The sequence below is a fragment of the Apus apus genome, chromosome 3, assembly GCF_020740795.1.
Source record: "Apus apus isolate bApuApu2 chromosome 3, bApuApu2.pri.cur, whole genome shotgun sequence".
Lineage (NCBI taxonomy): Eukaryota > Metazoa > Chordata > Aves > Apodiformes > Apodidae > Apus > Apus apus.
In genome coordinates this window covers 99,648,396-99,666,382 of record NC_067284.1, presented here as the reverse complement: position 1 = coordinate 99,666,382, position 17,987 = coordinate 99,648,396, and the positions used below count along the sequence as shown (strand labels likewise).

At 36.5% G+C, this 17,987-nt stretch overlaps 2 protein-coding genes across 14 annotated transcripts in view; both read right to left on the bottom strand.

The window, feature by feature from the left end:
- Positions 1 to 17,987, bottom strand: part of LOC127383389 (sorting nexin-9-like) — a 625,662-nt gene that overhangs the window by 173,589 nt on the left and 434,086 nt on the right. The window lies entirely within an intron of this gene.
- The window catches only part of ZDHHC14 (zinc finger DHHC-type palmitoyltransferase 14), a 96,438-nt gene that overhangs the window by 75,200 nt on the left and 3,251 nt on the right, over positions 1 to 17,987 (bottom strand). The window contains exon 1 of one of the 13 annotated variants that reach the window (XM_051616278.1): positions 5,927 to 5,973. The exons of 11 other annotated variants lie outside the window; for them this stretch is intronic. In XM_051616278.1, the coding sequence (XP_051472238.1) occupies positions 5,927 to 5,943 (17 nt within the window). In that variant the 5' untranslated portion in view covers positions 5,944 to 5,973. Of the gene's footprint in view, positions 1 to 4,234; positions 4,253 to 5,926; positions 5,974 to 17,987 lie in introns of those variants that run through there. One more of the 13 variants, XM_051616280.1, reaches the window with a different exon arrangement.

Sequence of the window (17,987 nt, the reverse complement as noted above, 5' to 3'; positions counted from 1 at the left end):
CATATTAACTATTATATATAGCCTACCACTGAGATTTTAATCAACTGCCTCAAAGTGTCTCAGCAATTAATTTTCTAGTAAAAAAAAAAGAAAAAAAAAAAAGAAGACAACATAGTTTTGGGAGCAGAAACATGATGAAAACCCCAAACCATTTCATTTGGCATATCATTTCCATAAGGGGGAAGGGGGGGGAGTATATTCAAGACACTATCACTCTTTCACTTGGATTCCATTTCTTTCTTTCTGGTCTGCATTTCTAAGATTTTCTGCACCTTCTCTTTCCATTCAGGCTGGGACGACAAGCCTAAACTGGTATTTCGGCTACCAGTTTTCAAAAATCCTGTTTAAAGTTTCAATTCTTCATCTGTCTCCATTTAAAAGAATTAGAGAGAGAAAAGCCAAGGAAGACATGCAAAAGCACATTAGTACATTTTACAGTAAATGTTATTTGTTATTTTTGCCTCAATGGAAACATCTGGTGCAGTACGCACATCAATACCAAAATCATTCAAAATCTTCTGGTGACCATTACACCACACAAGGAAGGTGAAGGAGAACTGACACAAAGTTCAAGCATTTTATTTTCATTTTGGACATTCAAAGAACCAAAGAGCACATGGTCATGCCGTTCATTTATTCTTTTTTTTCCAGTTTTTTTCCATAACTTCCAAAAGATCAGGATAAACCTCTCAACTGATTTTGACAAAGCAAAAAGGAATAAAGGTTATCTAAAAGTTTTTTGCTCTAACTAAATCCAAAAGGTAGAAGGGACAAAGAAATTAGTACTCCACTAAAGCAGCAGCTGTCTTTTGTACTGAAGATACTGTTGAAAGGAAAATAAGAGGATCTTTGGAGAAGCATTGTATTTGAAGGTTTTCCAAAGAATTCAGGGTTTGGCATTTTCATGGACACAAGACGTAGTTATTTTACAAGTATTTAACAGAAAGTGCAGGGAAAAAATGCTTCACTCCTTCCCCTTATAAAGATCCACTTGTTAAACAAAAATGCCTGAAAATACTTGGCTTCTAGACTCAAAAGAAAAATGTATCTTGGGATCTGTAGCAAAATTAAGTTTACTTCGCTCCATTGCCTTCTTGACAGCGTAACTTGTTCCTCATATGCAAACCCTAGTTTTTCAAAGTTCTTTCCCCTACAACAAAAGGGCATCTACAGGTTACAAGCTTGACCTCTTCAAACACCTGTTTATATCTTCAGCAGTCAAAATTAATTTTACAATGCTGTATCTTCTATAAGCAATGAGAAAACTGGAACTGAAGTCAAAATGGTATCCTAATTCTCAATAGTCATTAAATGTTTCCATCTGTACATTTTAATACTTAAGAGCTGAAAGATCTTAAAAAGCTACCTATAGTCCTTCAACCTCCACCCCCCTTACCTTTGGATAATATAATCCATAAACAAAACTTGAAACCAGCATGGATAGCAACACCAAAAGCTGCTGACAAAGTAGGTAAAAGAGCTCTGAGATGTTTTTATTTTTTTTTTAGTGGCTTCTTCACAGAAACTTCTTAAAAAAGGCATCATGGGAATGGAAGAATTCCACATATGCTGCTTATATCATACATAGCTTGCATCAAAAACTGTAATGATCTGGTAAATCAACCTATTTTTCCAACGGCAAGGAAGTCGAGACACTAGGACATTGGCAAAGGACATTTTACCAGCTGATTGCATATGATCTTCATTATCTGCTGGAAAGCAAGACCCAGGTCTATTTAAACAATATCCATATAACATAAAGTTGCTCAGCCAGCCCAAAGTACAAGACCTCTTAAACTCCAGCTGTAACACATACAAAACATGTTAACAACGCAGAATACTCCACTGGTACCCATATTCTGTTTAGAAGTCTTCCAAATCACTTTTACGTGCATACAAGAAAACAAAGTCATATAAGAGAAATAATTGAATTAAACCATCTGGCATTTTGCTGCATGAAATCAGCAACAGATTAGTAGACAACAAACTCCAAAGAAAAACCTGAAGTTGTCCTTTGCACTTGTGTTCATTAACTTGGGAAAAGCAGGGAAAGAAAATCTATGGCCTCTGTAGGAGCTTTTTTACTAACCTAGAAAAATTATCAGAAGTACTTTAATTTGCATTTTTCAGATATTGAGAGGACTAAATTATAGATTAATATTAGAAAAAAAACAAACCAACAACTTTTGTAATCAAAAAAAAAACCCCAAAAAATTGGTAATATACAGAGGTGTAGCATAATGCAAAGCTTTTAAAAGTTAGAAAAGTTTCACTTAGGATTTTGAAAGAAGGCAAGAATGGGCAGCACAGGATGAATTAATGAACTTCCCAATAAAAAAAGGCCATGTTCCTGCCTTGAATATGCCAATAGTTACTCACTGTAAACCTAATAAACAACTAAGAGCAACTGGCTGTTATCCAAGTGATGCTACACTTTCTCTTTCACAAGAATATAGAAACAATAAGGATTTTTTAAACATCAATGCTTTTGAAAACTCAAACCAGCATAGTGCTTCTCACTCCCCATATCAAACTATGTACTGTTGGCAAATTTCACACACAAAATCCAAGTATTTTAAGGTCTGACAAACTAGGAAAATAAAGTAAGTACTCTGGTGACTACACTTTTTATCTAAAATGACAAAGACATAATTCTGTCATTATGAAATGACACCAAAATAACAGATCATGAAATTAATTTTACCAATCACGAGACACAGTTAAAACAGGGACTAAATTTAACATAAATCAGTGTGAAAACACAGTTAGCAAAGGAGAATAAATAAAGCAAATTTGAAGCATACCCTAAAGAATGTGCTCCAAATCTTTCACCAGTCAGAGCTATAACTGTTATTTAAATCTCGCATTACAAAAAAAGCAAAATATATTAAGAAATACATTTTTACAAACAGCTGCCTACTGGTTTAAAGGCACTGACATATGTAGGTCTCTACCATGGGGCATTTTCATCTAGTCTGAAAGTATACACCTTAAAACATCTATCTAAAGACTACTAATTCTCTGTCAATCCAAATGAAATATTATAAATAAGGTTTTAACAAATCTATTTCATAGATAATTTAAGTAGACTTAATATTTACAATTTTTTATTCAATCTGTGACTAAATATCCCTAGAATGAGAGAAAATGAAAGTGTGTTCTGTCAAAAGTTTGAAAACATTAAGATACTTTCAAATAAGTAACAGAAAAAATAGAACATCATGTCCTTGATAAGCACATACAAACCTAATGCAAGCATAGCTATTAATTTAGAAACAAATTATGAGTAATTCATAAAAGAAAACAAGTTTTATATTTTACTTCTGTATGTTACATTATTTTCTGATATTTGTCATACAAATAATTCTTTGTTAGTTGCTATTAAAGGTTCAGAAAATGCAGATGAAAGATGACTGGAGAACTACTGCACTATCCCTTTCATTGGCTAATTCTGAAATCCATCCAAGTGGTAATTACAGCATCAATTTGAATTACAGCTATCAGAAAGAATTAAAAACTTTTGGAAGAACTCAGCTGATGAAGGTGGTCATAACATCAAGCACTCATTGATTTGCCTAGCCTCACACAGCACTATGTTCCTGTTTCTACAAGTACCTCAGTAAAGCTTCAATTACTCCACTAAATCTGAAAACAGGTAACAACAGTTACCTTAAATTCTTGTCTCTACTACAGGATGTCAGACTTTAAAAAAACCAAACCAAAACCAACAACAGAACCCCAGAAAAACTAACAAAAGCCACAACAATCAAAGGAAGGAAAAAAAAAAAAGGGGGGGGGATGGGGAAGGATTAAATTAGTTGTAAAGTCCCAGTGTTAGAAGCCGAATTAGGCCTAAAAAGTAGCTTGTTTAGAGCTCTAATACAGTTAAGAGAATGCCTCAAAAGAGGGCAGGAATCCACAGCTTGGTAAACAACTTTTTGCTTATTATGCACTGAAGAGAATATCAACAGTGATGAACAGGAACACCTAGCTATAGCAGACAAATGAGATCTCAAAGATCTGCAAAATAGCAGGTCCAGGGCTGGTTGTTAACTGTTCAAATTACTTTTAGAACACTCAGATTAAGCCTAGTAGTTACTGCCATGCCACAATATCCAAAAGTGATCTCTCGCTGTCAATTTGCTCCCACACCAGTTTAAGAGGTTATTTCCCACAAAAAACTCTGACAACTCGTCCCAGATATACTTCAACGGTTCAAGAGAAGCAAACTCACCTCCACTTGCCATTGTAGACCAGTCTATCCTGTCAACTCAGGACCATTCTGGCAACTTGTTTGCAAATGCTTTCATCACTTATCTTTGTCTATCTTGAAGTTACCTTGTTAAATCAAGGTTTTGATTAGTCATTCCAATTCCAAGGCTAACAGTGGACAGATAAACCTGCTTAGACATGTTAAAAAAAATCCTAAATAGTAATTCATTAAAATTCAGATGTTTACAAATGCAAACAGTCAGAATGGATGCAATGAGTATTTATTTTATGTAGGCCAAAACAAACACTGCAGTTTTTACACAATTAATTTTTAATATATCTCTTACCAATGCTCCTGAAATTCACTGGAAATTCATAATATATACTCTAATTCGGAAATTCAGGTATCTTGAGCTCAAAGTATCACATGAAACATTTAAGTACTTTGAAAATTTTTCACATTTTGCATTCTACCTTTGAATTTATTTCAATACATTTAGGATAACAAAGTTTCTGATGAACAACAGAGTATGATCATGTGAAAAAAAAACCTGAAGGAAAAAAACAGGAAGATATTATCTTAAAATACAGTGCATTCCGAGAATATATTTGGTTGTAATAAACAAGACCTTAGAGTTTGCCCTCAATGTATAGTATGAATTGCACTACAAACCACATTTCTAGGACACAACTACATTTCAGATAGTACTTAGGAGAGGACATACTAAGTTTGTTCCCAGCCCAGAAAAAAAAGGAAAAAAAGAAAAGGAAAAAAAAAAGAGTCAATATATTAGCATGGCTGCACCTGTCAGTAGTCATTCTCTCCTTTGGAAAGATTCCACCATGTGTCAAATTTCACTCTGCAGGTATGCCTTTATTAAACTGGTGACATAGTTGCATTCACAAACATAACATAGGATTAAAAGAAATAGATGTGGACAACTGGATTCAAGTTCTCTCAGAAGCCACCATCCTATCTCAAAGTGAGTCACAAAGAGTACAAATATTTAATTGATGCCTTACCATAAGAATAATACCGTCCCTTTAAAACTGTGTTTTTACCAAACACAAAGTGGTTTTTGTGGATGATTTTTTGGAACCTGCCAGAACAAGAGCAGATTGCATTCAGCTACCTTAGGGGGACATCCTCGTCACTCATTTCCGCAAGTGCTGAAATCCTCAGTGTCCCGAGTGTCCTTGCTTTAAAATAGGGCAGTCAGTGGTGCAATATTATATATGAAGGGTCAGTAGTCCTGAAATGCATCCACTACCACTGCTCAGAAAGATGGCTGGACACAGTGACCTTCAGAACAAGGTTAATCTTTTTTCCCAGGCTTAGTGCAAGAAAAATAAACTCAAGATAGCAGGGAGCCTTGATAACTAGCTGAGGAAGCAGCCAGTGCCAAACTTATTACAAAAAATACTAATCCAAGCCATGGTGTAATAATGTAATAATAAATAGTAACAAACAGCAAAGCAAAAGTAGTTTTGCTTCCCCATCCTGCCAACTATTTAATATGAACTAGTTTTCATGCCTGCTGACAAACACAGATGAGGAAAATCTGTACTGAAGCAAAAACTACCACCCAGCATGTCTGTCACACACATGCAGAGATCTGAGTTGTCTGCAGTCTAATCAACACTTAGCCCTTTTATAGCTACCACATACAGTTAAACACTGCTTTGAGTTATTTATACTTTTTTCCATGCTTACTAGACCAATGCTGCCATTGAAGAACCACGCTGACCTCCTCAGATTCCTCCACTGGCAAATGAACTTTACTCCACTTCAGTCAAGTACTATCAAAAGGTGGAGTCATCTTACAAACTGAAAATAAATTTAGAACTATAATGTATGACCAAAGCTGAAGCAGCAATAAGTGTTCTGCACCTTCAAAAACTACTTAACGTTTAAAGCTAACATATAAAAATTTAAAAAAAAAAGCTGATTTTCAGTCAGAATTAGAACACAAAAATTGCATTGGAACTTATTACAAAAAATAATAATAAAGTAGGTTCTGAAGCTCTACAATACCAAAAATAAACACAGTCAATATAGGGCTGGCATGCTTAATTACCAAACTGTCTGCAGTACGCTACCTTAAGCAGTAAAAGATATTTCTTTTGCAAACATAAAGAAAACCCATGTATAAAATGGTTAAAAAATGAAAACTGTCTGCATTAAATACTATTACACCATGGACTCTGCCAACCTAAATTTGTTGTGAATTTCCATTTCACTGAGACACAGGCAGTTTCACTGGTCACTCTGCTATTCCACAAGTTTGATTATTGACACATACTCAAACCAAACAGCTCCTCTTTTGAAACTTGCTTGGAAATTTAACTGAAAAGCAAAATTAGTGTTTAAAGTTTCTAAGTGTTTTCTTCTCAGAGCAATTGCTACACAAGGAACATTTAGTCACACTTTATCAAGTATTTTGTACAATGTATTATGTGCCACATTAAAGACAGATTATATCAAGCCACCCTGTTTTATATAGCAGAGCAGTAGCTCCCCTGCTCCATGCAGAAAAATTTCCATCAAGGCCTGGGTTATCCAATTCTACTCATTCCTGCTTGTACCTTGTTTCAAGCAAAGAGCATCTCTGAATTTTCCCCAATTTATTCCAGTCACCCACATCATGAGGACAGTGAAAAGATAACTCAACAGTAGCAAACAAATGCAACCTTAACAGCCAAATGCCGCCCTCTGTGAAAGCACAAAGCACAGCACCTCTTCTCTTCTAGTACTCTCACCATCTATATACTGCTTTCCTCCTCAACTAGAGGAGCATAGAAAAACAAAAGCAACTTGAAGAGACTTACCTGCAAGACTTGAGAAAATGAGAAGAAAACAAAGACAAGAGCACGAAACCACTACAAAAATGAAGGAAGCTGCTTGGCTTTACCTCTTCCATATCTGCAACAAGTTCAAAAGCTGTCTTGAGAAGCAGTCATTGCTGCCCCTGATGGCCCTGAAGTGCTAAAGGAAGAAGCATCACTCCACACAATACAATGGTAAAGAGCAAGCATAACCAAGGAATAGTAAAAGAGAAGAGGAGTCACTAATTTGGCAGGGAGCGTGTGGAAAAGAACAGATACGATGCCTGGTTGGGAATTTATTGGTCTAATTACTACACGCAGAAGAACTATGCTAAAACAAACTGCAAGATCGTTACACTCAAGACTGCCAAAATGAAATAAAATGCCAGCATGCCTTTAGAAAATAAATTTGACACCCTTCTGCCAGGCTTCCCTTCCCGTGCTGCATGCCTTTTGACAGAGCTTTGTTTCAGGACACCCAGCCCCTCAAAAAGCCCTGCTTCACTTAAAGCTGTGGGTGGGACTGTTCTGGACATGAACAGGAGTTTAAGTGACAATGACTTTGGTGTAATAATAACAGACAAAACTGGAGACGGCAGTCTGGAAGATGTGTAGTGAATGAAGCAGTTCCTCTGTTTTTTTTGTGTGCTGCCTGCAGTCACAGGTGATTGCAGCTCCACAGAGTTTAGTTCCCAAAACCAGTTGTGCTACCGAACTCGTGAGTCGGTTGGCATTGCTCAAAACTGTAATTTCAGTGAAAGAGTTCTGCCGTGCCTTCAGCAAGGCAGGCCCAACATAGGCACATGTTTCAGAGATTTTACTCAAAAAAAATCAAGTTCTTAGCACATAAAAACCACTCAAGCTTGGGCAGATGTCACAACTGGACTTTTATGAAGAAAACACAACATACATCTTTGAGAGACCATCACACTTGCAGACTCCTGCCTAAGTATATAACAAAGACCCAGAATAACCCACTATCACTTCAAAATGTAACCTGCAAGCCTGTCTCCTGGGTCTTTCCCTCACCATCATAGTACTGGAAGTAAAATAAGAGCAAATTTGGCCAGAGCTTCCCCGTCATGAAAGTTCAGTACAACAGAAGTCAGGAACAGTAAGAAAAGTGAAAGGAATTTCTGGACTAGGAAAAAAATAAATTTTTTTAATTTTTTTTTTTTTAAAAACCTGACTGTCTTTAACAGTTCTTTCTTCTGATCTGGCCTGAAAACAAATACATAAATAACCAAACTCCATAAGGAGTCGAATGACAAAAGATCTATGCACCACGCTGTCATTCCCAGAGTTCTTAATTCTGCACTAATGAACACGGACTGCCAGTGTACGTCTGGGAGCCACTTCAACATTTCATACCTATTCACATCTACTTTTCGTGTGTTTATTTTTCACTTTCAGCCTCTGAAGTGAGAGAGGTGTTGGTAGGACACAACATGCATAAGCAAATTGTCTAAAGTACCAGATACAATAATAACCAAGAAATCCAACAAATGTATCAGAAGTTATTACTAGTTTACTTACAGGCACTAACTAAATATACATACAAAACTGTCCTTTGAGTAACAGAAATTAAAACCTACATTTTCCTTTCACAAATGACATTTCTTTGTTCCAGTAGCAAGGACTAATGCCAGCAACTGTTTAAAAAAAGTTTCAGAACAGAACACAAACTTACTTTTGCCAAGAACAGTCAACCATTAGGTAATACTGCACCTCCAGACTATCATTTAGCAATTTGAACCATTTGTTAAAGTTCTCTAGGATGCAATAATAGAAAGGTATGTGCCCTGGGAAGGGCATGTTTGCCTTTCAATGGAGCTGGATGTCAGCCCACAACAGTTTCACTTACTGGGATCCAAGCATGTCAGTTGTTTTGCTCTTATCAGATTGTTTTGATTTTCACAGCCATAGTCAATTGACTGTTCCCTAAACCCCTCTTGAGTATGAAATGGGTTTAAAAAGCAAAATTATTTTATCCCACCCAATCTTTATATGCTTTCCTGTGATAAGTCCTGTATTCATCACACTTCCTCTAACATACTCAAGTACTGGAAATAAGATTCCAGCTTTCAGGGACTAGCATTAAAAAACAATGCACAGTCCAGTCTGATTCTAAAAGGGTCTGGCGTTCATTACATTAGAGAAAAACAAACAAGACATTTTACTCTGAAGATGAATACTCACATCAGTGATGAGACGTCTCAAAGCCTCCACAGTGCAAGGTAAAGAGAATAGAGCCTTCTAAGCTCAGTGCCTCGTAAAAGAATTATTATTGTCCTTTCAAGATCTTACTCTGAATTAAATTAATCTCTGTCAGATTTCAGTCCACAACTTATTCCCCATTTTCTGCTCTATAGACAATTCCTTCTGCTCTGATTAGCCCTAGGTGTCTTATTTAACAAAATCATTGTAAAGGCCAATTCTTTTATTGCACTGTGAATAGAGACATCCACTCCAACTGCCTTTTGCATGCAGGCTGTTCAATTATTCCATTAACTGCTTAGATTCTTCCTTCACCCTTCTAAGCTGAAACTTGTAACATTTACAATACCAAACAAACCACCAAAAACAACAAAAAATCCCACCCAAGTAGACAGCTGAATGGGACTGTGAAGAAACAGGCAATAGTTGCCAACTTCCTCCCCTGCACTATTAATAACATTTTCCTGAATTTTCAGGGATTCAGCTCAGGGATTTAAAGCAGCAGCAGGTTTTTCTTTTTGTGTTGGCAGAAGGGAAAGATAAGCTTGATGCACGAAGGAAACTCCCTGAAATGGTTCACCACTGGGTGGGGAAAACAGCAGAGCCAGACAGAAGAAGTAACATCTGAGTCTGGGGAGAGGGGAAGAGGTGGGTCCATCTTTTTCAGCACCCAATGACCATCTGACAAAAACTGGGATGCTCCTATGAAATACACTAACGTTCTGTTCGAGTTCATGAGCAGCAAGAGTCCAACTCCTGTCCCCTCAAAAAAAGCAGGCAGGTCTACAGGCATGAAGTTCACTCTGAAAAATAGTGCTTTAAATGTGTGGTATTCAAAACCCTTTGGTTTCCGCTAGCCTCAGAGAAACTTAGCAGTGATAGCTACTACAGGAGGCAGAGATTCAGATATATTTCACTCAAATAAAATATGTTCTCTTTCCTTTAAGATTTCGCCTCACAAGAGGAGATTGCTTGGGCCTGTATCTAGTTGGTTTGGAGCATGTTGATAGCCTGTTTGGGCAACTTGTAGCAGTGTTTGATCATCCTCACAGCAAAAAAATAACAAACACCCCAAACAAAATAACTCAAACCAAACAAAATTAAACAAAAAAACAGAAAACTTTTTCCTTACGTTTAAATGGTATTTTCATTTTTTGTCCATTGTGTGTTATCTTTTTTTTTTTTTAACTCCCCCTCCCCAGACAGGTAACTTGCTTTAATAAGATACCCCCTGAGCCTTCTCTTCTCCAGACCGATCAGAAGTGGTTATGCTCTCTACACAGTGCACTCCAGTCTTTCATATCACACCACGCAACACATTTAATGTACCAGTTTCCTCAGACTAATGACAAAGTTTACTTGGCTGTTCCCACACCCCATGCCAGCCCAGTCCTAGAAAGAGTTCAAATCACACTGAGAGATAAAAGTATATTAAAAGTTGTATTTCTTTCACTATATAGAAGTGCTACGAGTTTAGCCCTAAAGAAATAACATTCACAAACAAGCTGATTACAGAGTTGTGATACTGATTAAAGAGACGTCACTGGTACTCTAGCTTTTATTTTTCTTCTTAGTACTTTTAACTGTTTTACCTAGTTCCAAATTAGGAAAAATTATAACTCTACTATATTCTAATTCTACAGTAGGCAGCCCTTTTTGCCAATATAAGAGTACTTACTGAGGAACACATGTAGATAGCTGCGCCACGAAAACCCACACCATGAGCCCCAACAAGCATGCCAACAAAACTGAAGTAAAGGCTGACATTTGCTTCTACCCTGAAACGTCATAACTGGTGGAATACCTAACCAGTGTATTGAACATGCAACACCAGGACTGCAACTTCCTGATATCCAGACAGCTCAAAAAGGAAGTTACACAAATTTAATTACTATCAGAAATAAGTTTTGTATTATCATGCCTTTTCCTACAAGGGGAAGGAATTGTTCAATCTACATTTCTAACTTCTAGTAGTATACCAAGGGTTTAAGCTAAAATAATAACCAATTCTAGTATATCTGTTCCTTGCTCTTAAGAACTAATATATTTCGATATGTATAAGAAACAAATACTAAATCACAAAAAATAATTTCATACATTCACTCAATGCTGTCAACATAATAGTGTTACCTGGCATTTCAACATGAAATTTATGAACTGCAGATGCTTAACTTCTCAGTTGAGGTTCTCAGTTTTCAATCTATTTCTCAGTATTCTATTTACTCTGTTCTGAAAAATATTTTTTAAAAATAAGAGTAAAATTCAAAGAAGAAGCTGAACTGACTGCGTATTTACCACAATAAACAGACGCCACCAGTATTTAATTGCAGTAAGCAACTTAAGGGGACAGCAGGAGTCGAAAAACATAAAACCAGCTGTGATCTCATTAGCCAAGCTCATTATGTAAGACCTCATTAGCCACCATCACACAATAATGTGAACAAACCCTACAGACACTGATGAAAAGGAAGTGATCAGGGATACAAAGCTGAATAATCATATAGCACACCACCACACTGTCACTTCGGTAGTTAAAGGTCCTGGAATGCAACTGCAGAAAGCCCATGGTCAGGCTTTGTAAATACAAAGCCCCCTTCACCTATAACTGCAGCAGGAACAGAAGTTCAAACACAAACACATACAACAGGGTAAGGGACAGGGTGTGAGTTACACAAAACCAACTCCAGAACACTCCAGCTTCCTTCCCTAAGCAGGTTTTATGTTATAACATTTAATACTTCTCCAATGGGAGAAATACAAAAAGAATTTTATTTTTTGTTATTGCACATAGGCTTCATCTTGATTTCTAGTCTGTTTCTTTAGTTTGTAAAACCTTTAACCACTTCACAGTTTTTGCATTAAGTTCTGAAAAAAAATGGGCTGTAATTATATAAAATGTAATAAATTTTGGTAGTTCCAGCTGACCTCAGGGAATTTTTCCCCTTTTCCACTGGCTTTGCCAAATGAAAGACGAGCAGCATTTACATGTACAAACCTTCAGTGGCAGCCTGGAAATTAGGGGATCATCAGCTACCACAGCCCCACTTAGAAGGATCATCAGTCATGATAACAAAATTTTCCTAGATAAAGTTGTCATAATATTTTAAGCTATTTTTCAAAATGTCCCAGTATTTTAAGATGGAGCTATTTTGAAACAATCGTGCAGCTTGGAGAGTTAAAAATATTCTCAGCTTTCTCCCCTTCTGCAGTCATCTTCACTTTCTCCTTTAATTAGTTCATATTTGAATGTATAACTAACAGTTTCACGCTGCACTGGAATGGAGAGACTGTTTCCACGAGAAACTTTGTTTTGTTGTTCTTAACTACTTAAAAGGTATGACTTAGTTGTTAAAAAGGATTCATATATTTCATTCCAGTTCAAATGTCAGCATTTCAGTTTCTACAGAATCTGGAGATAAGCCCAGATTTTTTTATATTTTTTGTTCCAGAAAAAAAAGAAAAAAAAAAAAGAATGGAACAGTTTGATTCAAGTTCTCCACAGACTAATATTTTTCCTTTTCATTGTAAAGAAAGGTAATTTCTCAGTCATCCAGATCCACTGATATACTTTGTTTTATACAAAATGCCACTCACAAAATAATAATGCAACACAGCTATGACAGAGGATAAATCATGTAGCAATTAAGGTATTTTCTGCATCATTAGTGCAAATTTAAACTTATATTATAAATACTTTAGATTAACCTATACACATAGCATGATTCCTGATAAACTGACTTGAGAGAACATCTTAAACAAACAAACAAACAAAAAACACCTTACCTTGAAACATGGTATGATTTCTGCAGGGCTGACGTGAGAAGAGTCCCAGAGATGGTCATATGGCAATGCCAGCCTTTCAATAACTAACAGAAATTAGCCTCTCAATAATTTACATCTACTTAACGTGACTCTCCCTACGCTAGTCTCCAGAATATACATTGTATACCTTTGGCACACACCCATTCGGCTAAGGGGCAACAGTGCCTACTCAAGCAAAGGCAAACCAGAACAGGCATACTACACAGATTGCATCAACAATATAAACCTCAAACTTTTGAGGGATAAATTAAAACAGATTTTATCAAACAACTGTCACAAAATTACAAGTCTAAGCTCACATTCTGGAGGCTGAAGATGTACAGAAATAAATATTTGTAAATATTCAGTAAATATTTGAAGACATTTATATAGGTAAGAATAACCAAACTTTGGAAATTATTTTTTTCTATTCTGGAAGGGATATGAAATATCCCATGTGAGAATTTACACCTATCTACAACAACCATGCTGAGCTATGATGAATGGGATGGAATTTTCTCCTAGGGGTCAGCATGACACCAGGCAAAGAAGACTACAAACATCCACATGTACACATAGTCCAAAGCTACAGAACAATTTCCTCAAGGTCTTGAGAGGAACTGGTATCTGAGAAGCCAACATCACTTCTTACATAATTATACTTTTTTCATTGTTGCCCAACTCTGCAAACAAAAGGTGCAAATACAAGTAGACCTACAGATGAGAATGCAATAAATTAAAAGAGCAAAAATTGTGTTCAGAACTTGCCTTCCTCATGGAACAGCACATAAAGGCCATCAACTAAGCTGAATATAAAAAAAACCCACACCAAACCAATAAAAAAAAAACCAAAACAACAAAACCAACCAAATAACCCACCCTTAGGAAGGTAAGAGAAAAAAAAAAAAAAAAAAAAAAAGCTGTTCAACATTTATTTTGAAAAAGGAGTTAGTCTTACAAACCACAAAAAAGCCTCTGCAGTTTCAGGGGAGCAAAAGAAGGTATGACTTCCAAAACCAAAAGAGGTTATTCTTCTGTTATCCTCACAGAATTTTACTCTGAAAAAATGAAGCATTTAATCAGTATCCATTGCCACATGAATAGACCCAGACTTGAAAAGAAGAGGTGCATGATCTAATATGAAATACTAGTAAGTACACTTCTCAGTAAAATAATTTCATTTTATATGATATAATTAATTCAAAGCAAGGGAGAAACTTCAGCAGACATACCTGCACAGATCACCAGAAAACTTAGAAGAGATTAATTAAGTAAACTTTTTTGTGACCAAGGAAAGGAAGGTTCCTTGTCAAGGAACAATAGTTAGCATTTTCAGGGCAATTTATGTACAAAGAGTAAACAACATCAGATTGGAATGCATATCATCCCTTAGGAATTTGCCATCTTATTGGTACACCTATATAAACTCTTTACAAAAACGCCAGCAGATTAGACTTAGTGTATTCCATGTCTTTTTCACTAAGTTACCAGAGATGCATAATATGACAAAATGAGATAAAGAAATATTGCTCTGGTTCAATTTTAATGACAGATTATTATTTTCCAAATAAAGAAACTGGGGGGGGGGGAACACCTAATCCTCACTACATTGGCCTACACCACTATACACTATAGGTTGCTACTACCTTCTATGTAGAAAAGGATACAGTAATCTGCTGAGTAATTATTTTAACTCATATGCCACGATTTTTTTATTTCAAATCTATTTTGACATTTTCATCAGCAAATGCCCTACACATTTATAGCAGCCTTTAACAGCTTAAGTCAGACTGGTGCATTTCGTCCTGAGGAACTGGTAGTTTAAGGACATGCTCATCAAAAGATGTTAAGTAACCTACTCATTTTAAGAGCAGAGGAAGAAAGATAAAGGAGGTTATTAGATGAAAAACATTCCACCTACTTGCAATATGACCTGACACTAAGAATCCACCTCTTGCAAGAGCAGAAAACATTTGCCATAAGGTGAAGATGGTTGTTGATACCACAGAGAAAACACTCAGCTTACTGGCATCAGTGTTTACACAGATGTTTGTCACAGTGAGCAGCAACTTACACTACTTAGCTATAGGGTGTGCTATAGAAGTTCAATACTGAACAATCTACACTGCATCAGAAAGCATGACTCATGAATGTCCTCCAGTCACACTGGTTCTCAAGTGGGAGGCATGAAGCAGGTTGCCAGCAACTCAAGAGCAGATAGAAAGCAATGATGTGTACACATATGCACATGAACAGTCTCCGTTTAAATCATTTTCCAATTTTATTTTGAAAGACAGTGCAATTGCACAAATGCTCACAAAAATCAAGTTTTAACTGGCTCAACAGGAAAAAAAAAATCTACTGTCTGTTGAATCACTGCAAGTGTCAAACGGTATCAGAAGTGACAGGGCTCTGACTCACATTTACAGAGAAAAAGAGCTGCACCGGCTCAGCCCTTCCGGCATCCTACCATCTGCTTCAACCTTCTTCCAGAGCCACTCACCCTGCAACTGAGTTGACAGAAGAACACACGACTGTGCCTGAGTCAATTCAGTTCAGTCAGCATCTTCACTTAAACCCATTTTTTATGGGAAGTTGAATTTGCCTGCCCGAACTGAAGCAGCTCGGGTGCAGACATGTTCCCTCCTCCTGCTACCTGCACAGTGAAATCCAAGAAGGAGGGGAACTGACAGGGGCAGCTTTAACTCCCAGTACCAAAGCAGCCAAGCTGTCTACCACCACTCTGGAACTCATGAAGCTTGTGCATGCACACAAGACATGCCATTTAACAACAAAATGTCTCTTCTACATATCCCACTGTGTTAAATATGTTATTCAGCCTCCATTTTGCTTTCCTGTAACCTACAAAAGCAGTTGCCCCAAATCACCATACACATAAAGGATTTTTTTCTCTTTTGAGTATGTATACCTAGCTGAATAAAAGCAGTAAGTACGACGTGCCTTAGCTTTGCCTCTCTTTATTGTACCACTAAAAGACTTTACATACATGTAAAGAGAGTGGTTGAACTGGCTAGGTACAGCAGTGAGATCTGCCCTTCAGGCATGAATGCTATCCTTTGCTCTAGGGAAAGGAATTCGTTTTCCAAGCTTTTCATGCAGCTACTTTTACAGGAGCATTGAATAGCTTAAAAAAAAAAAAAAAAAAAAAAAAAGTATCTGTGTAATGGGGCAAGGCAAAGAAAAAGGGGAAGTTCAACACTAAACCAAATTTGCAAGAAAAAAAGAAAACCAACTAGATTTCACAAGGTTAGAGCTAGGAAACATATTTCCAAGATAAAAACAACATACCCAAATTTTACAGACAAAGTAATTTGTGGTGCTTCATCTGGAGCATTTTAGATTAGGCATAATTTTTCAGAACACTGCAAGCACTGCACCTTTCTTGGGACCCAAAACCACTTGCAATACTTCATGTCAATTTTAATAGACAAGTTACAGAAATAAAGCTGCTTGTTATTTGCATTCTCATCCTTTTGAAGGGGAGTGAGGAAGGAATTATAAATACATCACCTGCTTGAAAGCTTATGGTTTATTGCTGTTATTCTTTTACGCAAATTCTGACTTAAGACTTTGAAAATGAAAAAGAATGATGATATGATAAAAGGAAGCAGTGGCAACATACTTGGAGTGTATTAGACACAAAAGTCGAGAGAGAAAGGAATAAAACCAGCTGAAAGTAGGAGCTGGAAAAAGGCAGAAAAAAAAGCACAAAAGCATAAATATGAAGAAACCAAGATTACAAAAGCATGGTTCAATGTCAAAAGCTACACAGATCAAGATGTATGACATATGTTTGCTTTTGGAGAGATAAGAGTTATAGATTCAGAGAAATGTATTTCTTCCCTGGCAAGGATTACAAAGCACGAGATACAGCTCTGGATGAATGGGTGTCAAGAGTAAAATAAAAGGAGGGGGGAATCATGTTAAGAGGCACAAATGACGCCAAAAGGATAAAGAACAAGTGTTTATGTTAGCATGATGCTTTTCCAAAAATTAGATGTCAAAGTAATCTCTTTCCTACACCCCCTCTTCCACTGCCTGCAACCAAAGAATGACTTGGAACGTGAGTACCTACTTTGCAGTTTCCAAAACCAAAGGGAACAAAATAATTTATTTTAATAGTAGCAAAAAGACCAAACAATTCCAAGAACATACAGGGTATCTTCCTCTTCAATGACAGTTTGACCTTACAGTTCAGACACACAAGGCACGTGCCCATTTAAAAATTACTTTGCTCCACATGTACACAAAGGACTGAAACACATTTCTGTCATATTCTGTAAATAGCTGGTTAATGAGGAGTATCATAACCAAATCAGCCAAATAATGCAAGTGACACTCCAACAACTCAAGATGTTATCAACTGCTCAATAAATAGTTACTTCAGACTGCTGGAAGATATGCAATTAGAAACTGCTTCAAATAATACTGTTTAATCAAAGAGATTCCCCTCTTTTCTTTGTAACATTAACAACTTTCTGCAGTTTCAACAACATAAACATGCTGAACACCATTCTTGTAGTCTTAAGGTTTGTTTTTTAATTAGCCTTCAGAGGATGAATAATAATTTTCAGTGCAAGAGCTTTTTAAAGACCAAAACCGATATTATTACAAAAAACAGAATACCATTGTGACCCCTACTTTGATTTTCCTTGAAAGGAGAGTGCAAGCGATACAAGAATTACTCAAGACCAGTGCACACACAGAGAATTCATGTAGTTGTATAAAGCCAGGGATTTTTCCCTGCTTCAAGACTTCCAGTAAGCTTAAGTACCAATTATATATCAAAATGCTGTAGCTTGACTAACAGTGTTGTCCATCACATATGGCTACATTGCAAATAAGCTCAGACACAAGAGAATTTGCAGTGTTCGACTCTGGTACACGTGTAATTAACTCACTGCATTAAT